We start from the raw sequence: 13,001 nt of genomic DNA on the forward strand, positions 1-13,001 counted from the left end.
GGGAGTATGTGATAAAAAATAGTTTTTTGTTAAATTTGTGCTGAATTTGAGTTGGAACTCGGCGGCTCGGGGCGGGTGGGGGGGGGGGTGGAGAACTTGGGGGGCGGCTGGGAACTAGAGCCCCCCACGCCAAAATTAGCACAGGTAAGCCCCTAAGAGGCGCTATTTTCCGTCTAAAACGTTTTTGGGGAACCGAACGGCTGAAGATGCTCTAACCAGCTCAGTTGGCGCCCTAATCTTGTTAGTTGGTGAGAGACATGTCTACTTATCAAGAACGGCGTGTCTTGGCCAATAGGTCATCGATTGTCGAGAAAATTGGCGTGTGTCTTGGCCAGGCTGTCCATTCACCTTTTTTCAAACTTGTTCAGAAACTCAATTTTTTTGGTCAGTTTAAATAATGTTCATGCTTTCAAAAACTGTTCCTATTTTCTAAAAAATACTACACAAATAGAATATGTTTAGGGAAATAAAAAATAGTTTCGATTTTTTTTGTATTTTTTGAAATTCCAAATTTTTAATGTTTTTAAAAATTATTTGATTTTTTTTAAAAAAATTCGTGTTCAAAATTATGTTTGAGTTTTGACGTTTTGAGGAAATTTGGAAGGCACAAACATTTTTTTAAATGCTAATATTGTTAAGTTTTTTATTTTTGTTAAAAGAGCGAACAATTTTTTGAAATTTTGAACAAATCCTTGTGTGTGGCATCGTCTATTGGAGGAGCTCCAAGTCACCGCTTTGAGCGCCGGTTAGGAAACTGACGGTCGTGCGCATGCCAACGGCTGTAGCCAAATATTGCGCAAGCTCGCTCGCCCGCTCAGCAGCTTCGCACGCTCACTCGCTTTGCCCATTAGCTTAGAAGAAAGTTAATGAATTTGAAAAGTTAAGATGTTGGAAATATAGTTCACGAATTTTAAAATTATTCATGAGTCAAATTTTAAACAGTTAATAAATTTAAAGAAAGTTCATAAGTTTGAAAAAAATGTGAATCTAAAAATTGATATGAGTTTAAAATTTTAAAATACTATGAATTTGGAAAAAGTTCAGGAATTTAAAAATTGTTCACAAGTTAAAATTTTAAAAGATTCATAAATTTTAATAAAGTTCTCATTTAGAAAATTTTCACATATCTGTAAATGTTTGCGTATTTTGGAAAATGTTTCACGAATTTTTAAGAAGTTCACAAAGAAATGTTAAAATAAAAAAGGGAAAATAAAAAATAAAACTGTAATGGAAAAACAAGGAGAAAAAAACCGAGCGGAAACCATGCATAAAAAAACAATGCATAAACACCATGCAGATCTGAACCGGAAATGTGGACAGCAAGAAGTAAAAGAAGTGGTAGTCTGCATAACAGGTTATGTATCCAGTACAATATCCTTTGTTAGGAAATATGCTGGTAACTGTGTTAGGAAATAAGCTGGAGGTATTTGGTTCAAATCTCGGGTTGCGCAATATCCCTTGAACCTAAAAAAGGAAAAAAAAGTTAATGGGCCGAGCCCAAGACAAAGCATATAATAACCAACTCCTATACGGTGTTTATATGATTTTTTTTTGGGGGGTTGTACCGAAGCAGAGCTCATGATGCCAAGCTCTTTGGTAGAAGATTCTCGAAAAAAAAAACTCTTTGGTAGAAATCCCCAATCCTACTGCTAGTTTTTGTTTTTTCTAACCGGACTCACACTCCCTTTACATTAATTTCCTAATTGAAATATACAACCCAATAACAGTGGCGCAAAGGGCGCACCCTCACGGTGTCCATGTCATCACATGTGTACGACAAAAAAGTGGATGGCGAAGCGGAAAATGCAAAGGGAGGCCGAGCATCAGGCAGGGCTTTATCTTGTCCGTTCATACCCACCATTTGGATTCCCACATCGATATCCATCTCACGCATTCAGTGCAAGCTCGAAGGAACCTCTATAAATAGCAGGCGGATGAGTTCACATCGATCCTATCCCATCACAAGCAAAGCAAAGCGAAGCCTAATCGTGTTCGTGTTGGCCATGGGGTTCAACAGAGCACAGTTGTTTGCTGCGCTGGCCCTGGGCTTGCTCATCATGATCCACAGTAAGTTTAAATACCAACGCCACACAACATGCCCATCCTGTTGCTAGTTAAAAAGATCCATCCATTCTTGTGCTGAAAACAAGAATGTAATTCTGTGGTGCAGGTGCGGAGGCGGTTCATCCACGTCCCCGGATATGCCACTCCCCAAGCCATCTTTATCGTGGCTCATGCAACAACAGGAAATGCGTGGAGGTGTGCCACCACGAGCACTTCACCGGCGGCTACTGCTCACGTAAAGGGATTGTTAAAAAACTTCATTGTGAATGTACCATAAAATGCGACCATCATAGTCCTCCACCGCCGTCGGAAGTGCCGGAGCCGCCGTCTTCTGAACGGCCACCACCACCACCAAGAGTCATGTAGGCGAGAAAAGTTTATGGAGCCACTGAAAGGATAATATTTGCGTCTCCATGGAAATGTCCATTTTGTAAGGAACTAGACAGGAATCATTGATCGAATGAAAATAATTTGTAGTACCGAGACAATAATAAGAAAACCTCTTTCATTTGAGACTTGCCTAAGGAACTTGTGGTCGGTTTACCAAACCGTCTCGGTTGCCATGACTTCATTTTTCATATTACCCACACTCATGTGCTATCATATATCGTATCAAGCCCTCAATTATCAGCGCTTGGTCGTCCTCGAGCACGTGACCATCGACCTCCCTCCCCTACGAATGTTTTGGCAACCGTCAGCATGTAGACGTCCTGCATAGCATGGTCGTCATCCATATTTGTGAATGCTTGGTCGCCCATGCCGCAAGCGCTTGGTGACCGTTGTCCATGTTGGCAAACGCTGGTCGGCCATGTTGCTGAGAGCTTGCTGGCAGTCACCAACTTCACCGAGAGCTTGCTGGCAGTCACCAACTTCACCGAGAGCTTGCTGACCGTCCTCGGCCGCGAGTGATTTTGAATTTATTCGGCGCGATTAACTGCCTTCCTAATCAATTAATTTCATTAATGGCTCAAATTATATGCATGCTTTATTAATTGCCTGCCTTATTAATTGCCTTCCTAATCAATTAATTTCATTAATGGCTCAATTTTTAAATTGATTTGACTAAAAAATCCTTATTTAAATGGACCTAATTAATTGCACAAGTAATTAATTGTCTAGATAAAATAATTGTAGTAATGGCTTGGTTTCCAAATTGATTCGGTGCTTGGTTTACAAATTATTTTTATATTAATGAATGTGTGCAAACGACTGCATACACATACACCTTTAATAGTAGAGATTTGATATTTGTCTTCGAGGCGGATGATCCAGTTGAGCTCGACTCGACACTCACTTGAAAAGAAATAAGGTAATTGTAAAACCTTTTATAGCCCGGTCATAAAAGAGCCGAAATTAGCTAAGACTAGTTTGCTAAATCTTGACTCTCCACATAGTTCAAATGAACATAGTTGGCATGTTAGTTGCAATACCAGGAATGGAACTAGAATCATTTGTTTACCTTATTTCGGAATTTAACTTGATACTTTAGAAAAATACACCGTGTGGCGAGCGTCCTATATTAAGATGTAGGAAAACATATAAAGATGAGTAAAAACTGGACGGCCTTTCCAACTAAACATCCACGGTGACTTTTGTGTTTGCCATTGTGGCCATCTGATGTCATGCTCCACCATCGCTGAAGTAAACACTGGAGAAAAATGAGGCGGCTGACCATCATCCCATGAACAAAAACACCATCACCTGATGGTTTTACTCTGTAGTAGCCGCGTACCTCTGAAGACAAGATCAAAGTCTTCAGCGAACCTACAAGGTCAAGGGCACGCTCTAGGCCACCGTCGAACGTGGCCAAGGAAGACATCCAAATCTGCTCGCCACACACCCAAATTTACCATTGATTGCATTATAGATACTCCATCCGTATTAAAATATAAGATATTTTTTGACAATAGGAGTACATCGGTACAGATACGTTGCAGAAAAGTAGAGATGCAACTAAATACGGTGCAATTGAAGGCGCGTGACCCAGATCACGATGAGACTGTTAGAGATTAATCCAAACTATGTATTAGAGTTGGAGACGTGGCTTGCATGCCAACGTGAGCGTCAAGTACTAGGAGTCCTAGTTTGAATCAGTTTTGGATAGCTAGGTTAGCTAGCTTCAGGTCGGTTTGGCCCCATATACATATACTAACACTTGCTTTTTAGGAATACAAAGAAGTGCAAAAAAATATGGCCTCAAACAAGAGGGCAACCCCTCTTCGCTAAGACATACTGCATAGTTTAGCTCTTACTCCCTCCTTAGCGGTGCATTATAGTCATCTTAAGTTGTGCACTGCGACCAAGGTGGAGGAAAAATAAGAGAACTTAATATTTATTTGGTAATGATTAGAATTGCATGCAATGAACCGACCGCTGCAAGCCATGCAAGGTAGTCTCAAGTCATTGAAAGCATACACGTCCCACATCTCTTATTAGTTGATTTCTTTATTCATGTCAAGAAACAAAAAAGGGGTGCGAGTTAATGTACCGCGCCTAAGCATTTTGGGATTATTTGATTTTTGTAATGTGCCTAATGCACCGATACGGATGGAGTATGACATTTGGGATGCTAACCATATACAATCATTATGAACCTTTTGCCAATCACGTTGTTCTTTCTCCCTCTAGCATTGGAGTCGTCCCATCACTTTTACAACTAGTGGCAAACGATCACATATTTCTAGAATTGTCAAGCCAATATCCTTTGGAATCTCAATCCCAAGATCATGTTTTCCTGTTGTGAGTACCTGCAAGGAGTTGAAATATATAGTTAATGAAGAAAAATAACACATTAGCATGGGCTAGTTCCATCTTTTTTATTCACAAATATAATTTGTCAACATGGTGGCACACACCGTGCTAGCTAGCCAAAGGATCTCCAGGGGGAAATATGTAAAATGTTATTGTTTGAGGGGGCAAAGGGCTCTAATTTTTTTATCATAAACGTAACATAAGGGGGGGGGGGGCAATCGCCCCCTTACTTGTACATATCTCCGCCACTTGTTGTATGACTCCATGGCTTTCAGGGTTCAAGCCGCAGGCAACCACCCCCTTACTTATACATATCTCCGCCGCTTGTTGTAATACTCCATGCCTTTCATGGTTCAAGCAACGACATCATGTCTTGTAGTGATAAGAACTCGACTACTTGTGGTGCCGTGGCTAAAGGGAGCTTTCAGCAGGTTGTTCCATTCGACGTTACCCCACATGCCATCTAACACAAGAAAGAACTTCCTGTGTTTGGTGAAACTAGCAAGAGTAGGCACAAGTGAGGCTTCATCTTCATACCCACTATCAAGTCTTGGCATGTTTCGCTCAGTTGTAGTGATTGCCATCTTCAATAACTAAACCTCGTTGTACTCCTGTGTGATACCTAACCATATGTTCTTGGTCAACTTGCCTTGGACTGCTTCATCAATGAAAACCTTCTTACTAACGGTGGTCTTGCTAGTACCTACAACAACGACGGTGAACACCATGTTGTTATCACTCATGTTAGCTTCCATCCTTTATGAGCATCTCGACAAGCACTCTTGTGTCATATTCAATCTTCTCCACAACCACCTATGATCACTCGAGCAAAGGATGTGCCTTGAGGTCCATACCATGAGGTCAAGCCGTATTCCGGCCCGGGTAAGCTTCTAGCTTGATGAAATTGAAACGGCCGCCCCTCTTGCAGTTGTCATCCAACTTCTGGTTGAGCACCTTGATGTGGATACTGATGTCATATGCGTGGATGGTATTCCACATGCAGAAGAGCAAGGGGTTAAGACACCCCCGCAAAATTGGATTGCATGAGGAAGTGCGGGGGTTAAGACACCCCATATCCTCAAGGCAAAGGTCAAGGATATCGGTTGCTTGGTACACGACATGCTTCAGTCCCTCCACCCACCACCGTGAACTATCATTGGTGATGTTTCTTCGATCAACATCCGCGAGGATGTTGGAGTAATCCAAACGTCTTAAAGTAGTATTAGGGATTTGTCTGCATGCCATGTTGTGTGCCATTAGTTGGGAGTTATGAAGCGTTAGTGTTCAAGTCCAATTAGGATTAGTAAAAGTTAACCATGCTGGCCGGTTGATTAGATTAGGAAAGTGTCATACTCCATTGGGAGGGGGGGGGGAAATTCAGTAGAAGGCTTACCCTTTTACAAAGTTTTTGATCATGTATGTTCGTGATACATTGATGTGACCGACCTATGGGAGAAACCCAACATTTGGTATCGAAGCAAGTTCAAAGATTTGCCGTGTTTGCCCCCCCAGGTGGCGACCCCAACTAGTAGGGGTGGAAATGGATCAAATGCGGTCTTATCACTTTCATTTCCTTAGTTTCAAAATAATAAATACGAATGCGAATACGAATGTTATTGGGTTTGAATGCGGATCTGATGAGTAGTTACTCAGATACAGATACATATCAGATGTTTACTCGATTCAGGTCGGACACAAATAATAGCAACATTTTAGTAATTGAAAATAAGTGAAGATCTACATGACTCAAAATAATCAACATGCAGCATGTAATACGTGAATGATAGACAATTTTATGAATAAATACTACAAAAATGCATAGTCGTGCCTTAGTTCAATTTTGCAAAATGTAAAATTTGACAACCTATTAGTCTTTTATGTTGGATAATTGGCATAGTGGCGAATATTCATTTCCGAGCTCGGGCTTAGATACTCCCGAAATCAGAGTCGTATGCTAGAATGTGGATCTGTGCACGTGGCTGCATTTTTTCTGTCCGTATATTCCATGTAAAGTAATAAAAACAGGTGACCTCTCAGTCGACCGAGGACTTAATAAAGTCTTAGTTGATGCTATATTCGTTAGATCTTACATGGAGATCCATGTAAATTTTCCTTTTAAGTTTTTTATTTCTTCTTTATTATATGTTTTGTCACTTGACTGAGACGCCCTTAAGTCTTAGTCGGCTGAGATCTAGCCACACCCTTGTTATTTACCTTAGCACCTGTATAGGCATTTTGCATGAGAGATAGCCTTAATATAATTCGTTTTCCACGACGTGTTCTCTCACAATTTTTCTGTCATGTACCCAACTATGAGTAGGCAAGTATTATTTGTGTTTTGCTCTTACACTGCCCTCAATGTAATTGAACCAAGAGCCAACAGAAGGTTTCTTTTTTTGGTGGGGAAGCACAAGCTTTTATTTTGATACACGTGATTAATTATTGGAGATAGATACTACTATACACAAATGCTTGTATCCAATATTTGGATTTCCATATCCTCTAAGACATTACACAAATGCTTGTATCCAACATTTGGATTTCCATATCCTTTAAGACTTTGCACAAATGCTTGTATCCAATATTTGGATTTTCATATCCTCTAAGACATTACACAATATTCCAATATTTGGATTTCCATATCCTCTAAGACATTACACAAATGCTTGTGTCCAATATTTGGATTTCCATATCCTCTAAGGCATTGAATGCAAAGCAAAGAGGAGTGCAATAAATAGCACTCAAACCACGTTCTTCTCCTCACACCATCATTCCAACAACTTATTTTGATCACTTGGCCATGGCGTTCAGCCGCGCCCAGATGCTCGCTGCCTTCACCTTGGGCTTTCTTCTCATGGCCTTCTGTAAGTTCATGTAGCAGATTTTTATCGCAATTCCATGCAATTTTTGATCAATCAATGAAACAATTGCTACTATAATTTTATGTTGCACACATTAATTCTAACTCACACGCAGGTGTGGATGGTCGGGTATGCACGTCCCCTAGCAAGTTGTACAAAAGGAGCCCTTGCAAGAACATGGGCTGCACCGCGGCCTGTCACAAAGAGCACTTCAAGGGTGGGTACTGTGCCACTAAGAAGACAATTGTTGGCGATGAGCTCAACGAGGACAACAACGACAACTTCTTTCACAAACGACCTAAGAAAAAGACATGCGTATGTACACTTCAATGCAGTAAAGCCCCACCACCACCGTCAGAACCTGACGTGCCAGAGCCACCGGGTGAACCTGAGGTGCCAGATCCTAAGAAGAAGCCGCCGCCGCCATATGTATGTGATGTGCCGGAGCCGCCCTCGGGAGAAAACAAGAAGAAGCTAGTGGCAGCTGCTGACCAGTGAGCAAATGGTCTAGCCTGCCCGTCCGTGGAAAATGATTTCAATAAGACAGGAATTAATCAATGCTTACTAAAGCCTACGAAACCTTCCATCCCTAATTAATCCCCTCCCCCTGATTGGGCGTCGCATTGGGGATCGATTTGGCCCCGATCCGGCTTGATGGAATACAAGCCATGCCCATGCCACCCCATGGACGCCCCTGACCGAGGTTGGGGCTTGCCGTGGGTGCATCCGCACCGGCGCGGTGGCCTGCAGTCCCTACAACCAGCATAAGCTCTGAAACGTGGGAAAGACGCAAGATCAGATGTTCCCCACAACCTGAACATGTGAGCTATGATATTTCTCCCGGCATGTGTGTTGCTTCTGCTGGATGATGCTCTGTTGCCTCCTAGCTGTCGTCGTCTTTCCTTCTCTTGCTGCTCGATGAAGTTGGTCGTGATGCTAGCTTTGCATGCTATGGAGTTTCTAGTTTTTACTTACATTGATCTGATTATGTATACCTTTTTTGGGGCAGGGGTATATGTATGCCAGTATACATTATTAAGTACTGGGGAGAAGAGGGGGATGTATTGTACCTCTGTGGAACATCGTCTTTTAGCTGAATCTATATGTTTATTCAATCTGAACTTGGATGTTTTATTTGGCTTGCACACCCCCTGTAAAGAAATATAAGATCGTTTTGATCACCAAACTACCTTGTGATTTCCTATGCTGCAAACTGTAATTAGTTTTCTTTAGCTGCAGGCTTTGTTACTATAGTTGGCTAATGGCTAATGCACTTAATTGGGACCATTTCTGGTCTGATAATAAATGCAGGTATGTCTAATTTGGATCTTAACTAGAGCACCAACGTATGCTTCTAACACCTCTGAAAAATTATCGCAACTGAAGTATTGGACTCATCTATATATGGACATCATTCTAGCTTACTCCTTTGGTACGTACACATGACAACTGAGATTGGAACCCCCTTTTGTAATGATAATCACCATAATCTGCAATTAATTCAGCATCACATGGGAAAATAAGTGGGGATATTGTCACTAAAAAATATTCCAATTTTGTGGAGCTTGACTAGCTGGGATCAATTCTTGCATTCCACAACATGCTTTGTTACGAAGCAATAACCCATGTCTCCACATGCTAGAGTTTCAGTTTCCTTGGATGTTGCAATGTATATTTCAAAACTTCATCTGTGGATTTGGTTTCGATCACAAAGAATTGGTAGACATTTTTGCTAATTTACTAGGCCCTTTCCAGCAGCAGATTCCTTTTAATGTAGATATGCCATGCTTACAGTTTGACATGAATACTTCATGTTGTGCTTCTTAGCTCTAATAGTACTTTGTGTTTACTTATACTAGCGGCTGGGGTCACTACTGGGAAAGCGATTATAGGTGAATCCTAATGAGTGGCGGGCATAGTCGGTAACCCGCAACAACTATTTTTGAAAACAAGCAGTGGCGGGTAGCAAACACTGTCCGCCACAGCTAGAAGCTCACTTTAGGAAAGGGGTTTGAAGAAAATATGTTGTCTGTGCGTTGTTTGCGAGAATGATGTTATATACACAATTGAATCGGGAGAGTTGCATAAGCACTTGTTGGCTGGTGGTTTCATGCCCGGTTATACGATATGGACAAGTCATGGTGAGGATGGGATGTCATGTGAAGGAGCGGAACATGACGAGGAACAAGAATGGTTGATGGATGGACATGATGAACAATCTGACGGTGATGAATACGGCGAGTCTGGTGAAGAGTCCGACGAAAGTGAGGAGGCCGAAATGGAGGAGGCAATCATCTAGGGCAAATTGGCGGGAATGGTGCATGATGAACACATGCAAGAGTTGAACATGAAAGAGACTAGCACCGAGGCAGCTTCTCGTAGAGAGGCTACCAAACTGGCGACTCTTGTGAAGGACTTAACAGCCGCTTTGTACGGTGGTTGCAAGGCAAAACAGACACGACTAAGTGTCACGATGAATCTTATGGACATTAAGGCAAAAAACAATATCACAGACACTTCCGTCGATATGAATTTGAAGTATTTGCATGATGTTCTTCCTAAAGGCAACGTGTTGCCAAAAAGTATTGATGAGGCAAGGAAGGTATTGTGTCCTCTTGACATGGAGCCGGTAAAGTACCATGCATGCAAAAATGACTACGTAATTTACCGGAACGAGTACTCCAACCTAATAAGGTGTCCAACATGCAATTTTCCACGATTCAAGCGGGGAAACAACAATTGGGAAGACAATGATGATGGTAGAGCACCCGCTAGCGGTACTCCTTATAAGTTTGTATGGTACTTCCCAATCATTCAACGCCTGAAGCGTTTTTATGCAAACAAGAAGCAGGCAAAGCTTATGATTTGGCATTCTAAGAGGAATAAGTATGACAGAGTGATTAAACACGTTGCATATGGTCGGCAGTGGAAAGCAATCGATGACGAGTTCCCTCATTTAAGTGGAGATGATAGGAAGCTGGGCTATAGTGTGGATGGTCTGAATCCCTTTAGTAACCAAAACAGCGCACACAACACCTAGCCCGTGGTTGTCTGCATCTACAACCTTCCCCCATGGGTGTGCACGAAGAGAAAGTACACATGGTCATGCCAATTCAACAACCAAGCCAACTGGGTAGTGAGTTGAACATGTATATGTAACTACTGAAGGAGGAGTTAGAAATTTTATGGGCAGATGAGGGGGTGTGTACATATGACGCTAAAACGGGTACGTATTTCGCTATGAAAGTTGTGCTGCTCACGACGATGGAGGACTATCCGGCAAACGGTTATAATTCAGGTCAAGTTTGCCACAAGAACTGTGCATGTGTTAGGTGAATGGATGAAACTCATTCTCTATATCTGAAGGCCTCTCATAAAACAGTTTACATGAAGTATAAGTGATTGAAAAGAAACATTTTGACAGATTTAATTTCTAGGCTTCTAAATATTGAGATTTTTTATGCACTATATACGGATGATTTATTGTATGATATACGACACGTACGTACATGTTAGGGCCATCTTAAAGGAGCTCTTCTTACCCTCAGCTATTGGACCTCCTCATTCGGTTATGATCTAGTACGATGACCCTCATCAGGTGTACTACTACTTATAGTTCATCGGAGTTTCTATTCGTGTATGGGTACCTAGATGACCTGTCATATGTTCCTTAGCTCCACAATCTCAGCGACTGATATATCTTGATATTTACTTATCAGACGTAACGTTAATTGCTGACATCAATGTCTCCTGCTAACACAAGTCGATGTGCATGTACATGAATCAAAACAAGTAACAAACAAGTAAACCCAATTGTATAGAGCCAACATAGCACCACAAAGGACCACCTCAGTAGGCGCAATCGTGCACCCCATCCCCTAGTACCTTATAGCAAATCTACTAGTCATCTATTGGGCAAATTATAGGAAAAAAGGCTCTCTAGCAGAGTTGCAATATCTAGCAAAATTGACATAATTTTGTAGAGCATCCTCCATATTCGGCCTCCCAGCCCCATATTTGGAGTCTTGGGCTATCTTTTGGAAGACGCTCCATATGGCTATTCTGTGTGGCGGGAAGAAAACCTCACATGATCCATCACCTCACATGGGATCGATATTTTAATTGGAGGAAAATTGTATTCCACTGGCATATGGGTCCATTGATTATGAAGGCCACATTATGGCGACTATGTGTTTATACGCACAACCTCGGTGGACTCCATAATTTATATGGAGCGCACATCATATGAATACTGGGACTCCCAATATGGCGACTCTGCTAGAGTTGCTCGTAGGAGGCATGTAGCCTTGCCCACAAATGATCGTTAGGTTCAAGGAACGCATCTGCTCGTCCATGTTGCATTCGTCCCATAAAATAATCTCAAGTAAAACTTCTCGTTCCCCGCATGACAGGACCCACACAATAGGATTGTACATATCACGCCTCAGTCATAAATGTCTCCTGATACCCGTTGTTTCTTTTCTCCTAGAGACCATGGCGATCATAGAACACACCACCTGCGATGTTACCAGGAGTGCTTCCCCAATACCAACTGGCGACCATGGAGGACCATCGTCGTACCCTCGCGACCATTGGGCCACCGTCGAGATCCATTAGTCGCTGGGATCCAGTCCTACTGTTCTTCACCGCCGGTTGGAGCTTGCCAGATGCTCCATCTTTCCATGTTCACCGCCTCGTTCTCCGCCACCTTCCTCTTCCCTACAGTTTGTAGTCTGCTAATTGATGTTTGTGATGATCGACTCCAAGAGCATTTTGGGTTGACCAGACCTCTCCTCCATTGCTGACAACGGGTTGCATGGAAGGTTTTGAATGCGTTGTTGCGCTCGCTCACAATAGATCCAACCCTGCCAGGGATTTCAAGTGGTCTCTCCGGAGTAAGTCTAAACCCATTGTGGTGGATGTTAAGGTTTTGGTAATAGGGTTTAGAGTGGAGTGAGGGTAAAATTTCTAGGCATTATGGTAACTATGGTACTAGTTTGTGACGACCCAATAGGAAGGGATCGCAGTCACATAACTGGATAGGTAGGGAAGCAAATGGTGAAGTTGGGGAAGACAATGTTGAGGATTCATAGAGAATTTGATATAAGAACTACAATGCGCATTCCATCTTTGTCGTCGTTCACCATTGTCTTCAGCATGAGTAACACACACCAACTCACACGGGTTAGGTCACATTCGACACCAACACTACACAACCCATAGCCCGAATCTTACTCCACTATATCGTTTTTGGATGCATGTGTCGCATACTATATGTTGATGGAACGGAAGAGCAAAGAGAAGATCTAGACCATCTTCCACGCT

At 42.1% G+C, this 13,001-nt stretch overlaps 2 protein-coding genes across 2 annotated transcripts; both read left to right on the forward strand.

Moving 5' to 3' along the window:
• The first annotated feature begins 1,970 nt into the window (after positions 1-1,970).
• Positions 1,971-2,576, forward strand: LOC123059130 (defensin-like protein). The gene is made up of 2 exons (XM_044481771.1): positions 1,971-2,067; positions 2,171-2,576. The coding sequence occupies exons 1-2, from the start codon at positions 2,004-2,006 to the stop codon at positions 2,428-2,430; spliced, it is 324 nt and encodes a 107-aa protein (XP_044337706.1). The 5' UTR covers positions 1,971-2,003; the 3' UTR covers positions 2,431-2,576.
• A 4,954-nt stretch (positions 2,577-7,530) lies between these two features.
• Positions 7,531-8,234, forward strand: LOC123059131 (major pollen allergen Art v 1-like). Its single transcript, XM_044481772.1, has 2 exons — positions 7,531-7,679; positions 7,792-8,234. Exons 1-2 carry the CDS (start codon positions 7,616-7,618, stop codon positions 8,172-8,174), a joined length of 447 nt encoding a protein of 148 aa, XP_044337707.1. The 5' UTR covers positions 7,531-7,615; the 3' UTR covers positions 8,175-8,234.
• Positions 8,235-13,001: the final 4,767 nt, after the last annotated feature.

Source organism: Triticum aestivum, chromosome 3A (assembly GCF_018294505.1).
Source record: "Triticum aestivum cultivar Chinese Spring chromosome 3A, IWGSC CS RefSeq v2.1, whole genome shotgun sequence".
NCBI classification, from domain to species: Eukaryota; Viridiplantae; Streptophyta; class Magnoliopsida; order Poales; family Poaceae; genus Triticum; species Triticum aestivum.